General features: G+C 44.6%; 1 protein-coding gene across 2 annotated transcripts in view; it reads right to left on the reverse strand.

Annotated features, from left to right (window-relative positions):
* Window positions 1-7,536, reverse strand: part of LOC107113778 (nuclear GTPase SLIP-GC-like) — a 73,538-nt gene that overhangs the window by 56,394 nt on the left and 9,608 nt on the right. The window contains exons 2-3 of one of the 2 annotated variants that reach the window (XM_015415145.1): window positions 5,570-5,639; window positions 1,139-1,240 (exon numbers count right to left, since the gene is read on the reverse strand). In XM_015415145.1, coding sequence (XP_015270631.1) covers window positions 1,139-1,240; window positions 5,570-5,636 — 169 coding nt within the window. In that variant the 5' untranslated portion in view covers window positions 5,637-5,639. Of the gene's footprint in view, window positions 1-1,138; window positions 1,241-5,569; window positions 5,644-7,536 lie in introns of both variants that reach the window. The other variant, XM_015415144.1, reaches the window with a different exon arrangement.

Below are 7,536 nucleotides of genomic sequence, written 5' to 3' on the forward strand. Positions count from 1 at the left end.
TACGAAGAGTCTTGGTACTGCAAGGAAGATGCTAGCAAATGGTGGCAAGTGGTTCTTTGCTGTCCACACTAGCCGTCTATCTTGTTGCATGGTGTTTAGCACATTCTGCACTACTCTTAGTTGTATGGGTCCTGATTATTACTGATTGTACATCACCTCACCTGCCTTCTTTACCAGAAACATAAGGCATTAATGTTATAAATTAATGAATGTTATAAATAAATCTATATACAAAATCCCCCAACCTAACTTCCAGACTGGGACTGTGGTTCCATGATAAAGTTTCTGCTTTGCATGCAGATAGTCTCAGGTTCAGTTCCTGGCATCTATTGTTAGAAGGATCAGACAGGAGATGACGTGAAAAACCTCTGCGTAAAATTCTGAAAAGCTGCTGCCATTCAGAGCAGCCAACGCTGACCTTGATATGGTCTGACTCAGGGACCTGACTCGTTTTTAAAAAGTCTCATGTAGTTTGGCCTTCAGTATAAGGAAGTTTCATGTGTTCATGAACCAGGAAAAAAATAATATGTTTCTTTGCAGAGTGGTAAGGAGTGGAGAATACAGGCTGGTTTTCTGTGCTGGATTCACAGGAGGAGTCTGGGCACAATTAGGCAAGACACAAAAGCACCCATGGGCAGGAGTGATTTGGACTGAAGTGTCAGCACTGGGGTGGGAGATTCCTTTCTCTTTTCCTGCGCCCACCCCAGGCCCACAGCCACTTTTTAATAAAATGAGAGACATTAAAAAATCTTTTGTCTGATCTAGCTGCACCTTAAAGAATGAAGTACCCTCACATCCCAGCCCTGAGGAAGGATAATGGCTAGGGTTGCCAGCCTCCAGGTGGGGCCTGGAGATCTCCCGCATTCACAACTGATCTCCAGTTGACAGAGATCAGCTCCCCTGGAGAAAATGGCTGCTTTGGAGGGTGGACTCTGTGGCATCGTACCATGCTGAGGCCCCTCCCCTCCCCAAACCCCGCCCTCTCCTGGATCCACCCCCAAAGTTTCCAACCCGGACCTGGCAACCCTAATAATGGCTCTGCTCTGCCGGACTCCACCCTGGTCACATTCCGCCCCGGCCATCCCTCTCGACCGCCATCCCTGGAGTGAATTTTTGTCACCCTTCCCTTCAGACTTACATTTCTTCAGCCTGTCTTTCTCCACCAGTCCAAAGCCCTGGTAGCTGTTACTTATCTTCTTTCGCTTACGAGGTGTTTCACGTGAGCTTCCTCCCTCCGCACCTAATCAGATTTATAAACAGTGTTCCACAGTTAGCAAGATTTCAGCAAGAACGAACAAAAGCAAAGGGTTAGATCTGAAGGCTTCTTCCAAGAGACACAAACGGCACTCCCGCTCAGGCTAAATGTACGTCATTTTCCGTACCTCTCCCTGCTAGCGGCCCCTGAAACTTCACTCGTAACTAGAAGCTGCATTTTGGGAAGCCGAGCAGGCTGCATTTGGAAGAGAGGTTTAGATGCCCCCCTGCCAGGATCAAGCAAGGGGTGACCCTCGCCCCATGTGCGGTGGTAAAGAATCATCCCAGATGCCAGAAAAATGGGGCAGGAACAACCAGTGTTCCCTCTAAGCTGAGTTAGTGTGAGTTAGCTCACAGTATTTTAGTCTCTAGCTCACACATTTTTTGCCACAGCTCAGGAAGGATGGCTCCAGAGCAAACTAATTCATGCAATAGCCAAATCACCTGCTCACAACTTCAGTGTCAGTAGCTCACAAAGTAGAATTTTTGCTCAGAGGGCTCCACAGCTTAACGGGAACATTGGGAACAACTGGTGGCAGGAGCCTCTTCTTCTTGCTGCCCCCTTTTGGAGGATAGGACTATGGGTGGTTGATCACCCCAAATGCGGGACCCAAGGCAGCCTTCTCCAATAGGGCATTGGTGGGAGAAGTTTGTAGAGCTGCTATGTGGTCTTCCTTGTCCACATGATCCATCAGACACTATAAGATAAATGTGTTTGACTCTGCTGATGCAGCATTCGGGAGAAGGGTGCTACAATCTGTCCTGTCTCTTAATGACGACCTTCCCTCCCGCTTTTAAGGTACACTGCTCTGGGAGGTCCCACAAGAGGGCGGTGGCGACACAGCTGCAGGGCTTCCTAGATGACACTTCCGCCCTCGACCCATTCCAGTCCGGCTTTCGCCCTGGGCATGGAACAGAGACTGTATTGGTTGCCCTTACTGACGACCTCTGCAGACATCTGGATCGAGGCGGTGTGGCGGCACTGTTGTTGCTCGGCCTGTCGGCCGCTTTTGATACGGTCGACCATCAGTTGCTTGCCCAACGTGGGGATTCAGGGGCTCACTCTTCAATGGCTTGTCTCTTTTCTCCGAGGTCGGGGACAGAGGGTGGAATTAGGGGAGCAATGGTCCCGGAGGCACCTGCTTGAATGTGGGGTGCCTCAGGGGGCAGCTCTCTCCCAGATGCTATTTAACATCTATATGCGCCCCCTCACCCAGATTGTCCGGAAGTATGGGCTTAGGTGTCATCAATATGCCGATGACACCCAGCTCTATCTGATGTTGGGCGGCCAGTCGGACTCCGATCCAGAAGATCTGCACCGGGCATTGCAGGCCGTATCTGGATGGCTCAGGCTGAGTCGGCTGAAGCTGAACCCGGCAAAGACAGAGGTCCTGTGCCTGGGTTGGAATGGGATGGGATTGGGGCTCCCGCTCCCAGCCTTCGATGGGGCGCCTTTGGTGCCAGCTTCAGAGGTTAGGAGCTTGGGAGTGCTCCTGGACTCCACCTTAACGATGGAGGCCCAGGTGGCAGCCACTGCCAAAGCAGCCTTCTACCATCTTCAGCTGGTGTGGCAGTTGGTCCCCTTCCTCAGCCGCGAAGACCTAGCCACAGTGATCCATGCGACGGTCACCTCGAGGCTAGGGCCAGATGGATTTACTGCAAAGTTTTATAAAAAGTTAAAAGTGGAGCTAACTCCGGCCCTGGAGACTTTATCCAACGAAATAAGAGAAACTAAGAAGGTGCCTGATTCATGGAAAGAGGCAATTATATCATTGATACCCAAAGAAGGACAAGACCAGACCAACGTTAAGAACTACAGACCGATTTCGCTTTTGAATAATGATTACAAAATATTTGCCAAAGTTATTGCAGAAAGGATGAAAAAATACCTACAAGTTGTGATCTCAGAAGAACAAGCTGGTTTTTTACCAGGGAGGCAAATAAGAGACAATTTAAGAACGGTAATGGACGCAATAGAATACTATGAAAAACACCCAGAGAAAAAAGTAGCTTTTTTGTTTGTGGATGCAGAAAAAGCGTTCGATAATTTAAATTGGGACTTTATGTTTCAAATGATGGAAAAAATTGAAGTAGGACAACACTTTAGTAACGTGATGGAGGCGATCTATTCAGACCAAACGGCTAAACTAAATATAAACAAAGAATTAACAGATCGCCTCAAAGTACAAAAAGGGACGAGACAAGGTTGTCCTCTCTCTCCACTACTGTTTATTTGGGTATTGGAAGTGCTACTGCAGAAGATACAGGAAGATGGAGAGATTAAAGGACTGAATCATAAAGGATACAAATACAAATATAGAGCATTTGCAGACGATGTGATGTTCATAGTGGAAAATCCAAGTGAGAAATTGGCGTTGTTATTCCAAAAAATAATGGACTTTGGCGAATTGGCAGGATTTTATGTGAATAGAAATAAAACTAAATTGTTATGTAAAAACATGACAAAAAAGAAACAAGCTGAATTGCAAGAACTGGTACATTGTGAGGTTGTAAAAAAGACAAAATATCTGGAAATTGAGTTAACGGGGGAAAACATTGATCTGTATAAAAATAATTATGAAAAATTGTGGAACAAGTTAGCTCATGACTTTAAAAAGTGGGATAGTGTGAGTTTATCTTTAATGGGCAGAATCGCAGTGGTAAAAATGAATGTTTTACCGAGACTGATGTTTTTATTTCAAACTATCCCGATACTGAGTAAGACAGATCTATTGACTAAATGGCAAAAAGAGATTTCGAAATTTGTCTGGGCAGGCAGAAAGCCCAGAATCAAAATGAAAGTTCTTTGTGATGCTAAAGAAAGAGGAGGATTGCAACTTCCAAACCTAAGACTATACTATGAAGGTGTTTGTTTAACCTGGATGGAACAATGGGTGAGATTGGAAAACAAAAAACTGCTAGTCTTAGAAGGTCATGATTGTAGGTTTGGTTGGCATGCTTACTTATGGTATGATAAGATAAAAATGGACAGCTTTTTTAAGCATCACTTAGTGAGACGCTCTATTTTTGCGACGTGGACAAGATATAAAAAATATTTTCGAGACGCAAGACCACTTTGGATTGTACCAGGAGAAGTTTTGACACCATATTCAAGACAGCATGGCGAAGAATGGTTGCCTTATAAAGACTTAATTGAAAAGAAAGGAACAGAATGGATAATGAAAGAGCAGAAGGAAATACAATATAACTATGGTTGGTTGAAATATATGCAGATCTATGACATTTTTAAAGCAGATAAGAAAAAGTATGGTTTTAGAGAGGATAAAAATGAGGTAGAAACGGTTTGGGAAAGTGGAGGGAGAAAAACGGTTTCTAAAATGTATAAAATATTGTTAAAATGGTTTACTGAAGACGAAAATGTAAAAGAGCAAATGATAAAATGGGCGATTAACATGAATAAGGAAATAACAATAGACTTGTGGGAATATTTGTGGAAAAACTCTATTAGAATCTTGACTTGTACTAATGTAAAAGAAAACTGCTATAAAATGATGTATAGATAGTACATGACACCTAAGAAAATAGCAAATATGAACCAGAATTTGTCTAGTAAATGTTGGAAATGTAAAAAACATGAGGGCTCATTTTATCATATGTGGTGGACATGTGACAAAGCTGTGGAATTTTGGACAAAAGTCCACAGTGAAATGCAAATGATATTGAAATGTTCTTTCAAAAAGGCGCCGGAAATTCTGCTCTTAGGACTGAAAATGGAAGAACTAAATGTAATGAAAAAAACTTTGTCTGGTATTTGATAACTTCCGCGAGAATAGTCTATGCTCAATGCTGGAAACAAGAGAAAATACCAGAAATAGAAGACTGGATACAAAAAGTTCTGTTCATGGCAGAAATGGACAAGATAACTAGAAAGTTAAACAACAAAGAAGACCAAGAATTTTTCGAAGGATGGAAAGACTTTAAACTGGGATGTGAAACGAAATTTACTATGTCTAGAACAATATTAATCCAAATGATGTTATCTTGAGAACCACTGAATATATATGTCAAAAGGGGGAAGCATTGCGGGAAGCCATTTGGGGGGAAGGGAGGGAAAAGGATGGGATTGGTTTACTGAAAACTATTTTATAATGTTTGATAATATCCATGAAAATAAAAATTTGGTTTACCAAAAAAAAAATTTCAGTGCTGAGAGACTGCGCAAGGTGGTGGACCGAGTGGACCTAGGAGTGGCTGTTTATTATTGTATGCAATGTCAACCAAGCATTCAAAAAGATCTCCAGGAAACTTAATTAGCAGAAGGAAAGTTTTCTAAAACTTTTTCATTATGCCATACCTCCTGGGCAGTTCAGCGGCATCTGCATCTCGCCTTGTTCAGAGGTGGAGGGATTTTCAGATGCCATTGTCTACCTAAAGAAATAAAAGAGAATCAATGCAATTATGATTTTTATGGATTGACCCAAAATGAGAATAGTCAGAAATTATCAGCTGACATAAAATGAGTGGACAGTAAGTAGCCTGGGAATTCACAGAAGCAATAGACTGCTGGCCATCATCATCCCCCACCCACTGCCCCCAATATCTCTTCCTTCCATAGGAGCTGGAGTGCTTAATGCTGCTCCTTCCCTCCTTATTTGCACAGGTGCTTAAAGGCAAGGAACAGACCCACGGTACATCAGGAAGCACCACTGTACATCATAATGTACCACTTTAGTTTATCTTCAAAAAAAATATGTAAATAAAGAAGGGAAAGAGCTCTGGCTGTTCCACGATCTGGATGGCACCGTCGGTAGGAGCCAGTGGCAATGAAGGGCAGAGAGTGGTGGCAGGCAGTGGTTGCTTTAGCAGCCATTTCTGCCCAAAAATCTTGCTCATCCTCGGACTTGCTCGTTGCTTTGTGGTGTACAGCTTTGTTGGCCCCCTGTTGGATTGGAACCAGGTTTTGATGCACTTCTTGGGTTGCTTTCTCAGCGGTCTCAGCAGCGACAGCCTCGGAGTAGGCCACGGCATAGGTGAGAGCCGTTCGTGCGAACAATCATTGTTGTAGGTTCTCGTCCCTCATGCCACAGATGAGTCGGTCGAGGAGTGCTTCCTCTAGGTTGGTGAAGTTGCACGGGCGTGCAGCCTTCCGCAATGCCGGTACGTACTTGGCAACTATCTCGGTCACAGCCTGGGACCGCTTGTAAAATGCATGTCTGCTAGCGATCTGTGAGGGTTGTGGTGCAAAATGCCCCTGCAGTTTCAGTTTGAGGTCTGCCAGAGACACGGTTTTGATGTCAGCTGGGGTGACCAGGGACCGAGCGACGTCGAAGACAGCCCTTCCGCAGGCGCTGAGGAGCGTCGCCTTCTGCTGGTCCTCACCTTCAATCTGGTTAGCCTGGAGGTGGAACTCGAACCTGGTCAGGTAGGAATCCCAGTCCTCGAGGTCGGGATCGAATGCCTCGAACCTTGGGTTGACAGCCATCACTGCTCTCTGTGCTGGCACTGGCACAAGGGCTGCAGCTGCTTGATCAGCCGCGTCTCGTTCTTCCGCCCTCGGTTCTACAGGGGCTTCTCGGTCATCCGCCGTCTTGGCGTTGGGTCAGCAGGGCTGCCTACCCGCTCTATAATCGCATCCTTGTTGCCAATTGTTAGATACGAGACTCAGGCAGCAGGTGAACAGTGATTAACAGCTTTATTGAACACGAAGTCAGAAGAACCAGAACAAGACAAATCAATGGAGCAACAGGCTCCTTTTTAAACTGTCCGGGCTTGGCAAGCGACGCCCAAATGTCAGCTAAGGTCCAATCACATACTGTACATAAAGGCCAATAATTTATCATCCCTCCAGAACTTCCTTTGTTCTGATAGGTCTATTTACAATACCTTTCTAAACTCAAGCTCAGTACATTCTTTCCATTCCATTCCATTCCATTACATTACATTACATTATATTACATAACAGCAACAGAGAGAATCGTCTTCAGCCAGACTTAGAATCTGACATGGAAATAAAAAGGCTGGCTAAATGTGGCTGCTGCGAGGCGAGACAACTAGGTGTGCCTCACTAAAAGGTTCATCCTGAAGGCAGAATTTCTGATTTGCTGAAATCACTCAGCACTTCTGACTAGCAAAGAAAGGCCAACACTTGTGACATGGAGAGCAAACCATCATAAATGTTTGACAAGTTTGACACTGTTGAGCTACAATGGCTCCTTAAGTGCATTGCCTGCACATGCACAGATAATGCAATTGTACATGGAGGGATTGAACCCCTCTATATATTTTTTATTTAAGATTTTTCTGCAAACTTGGACAGTTCTC

This window comes from Gekko japonicus, unplaced genomic scaffold (genome assembly GCF_001447785.1).
Source record: "Gekko japonicus isolate JY-2015 unplaced genomic scaffold, Gekko_japonicus_V1.1 scaffold63, whole genome shotgun sequence".
Classification (NCBI taxonomy): Eukaryota; Metazoa; Chordata; class Lepidosauria; order Squamata; family Gekkonidae; genus Gekko; species Gekko japonicus.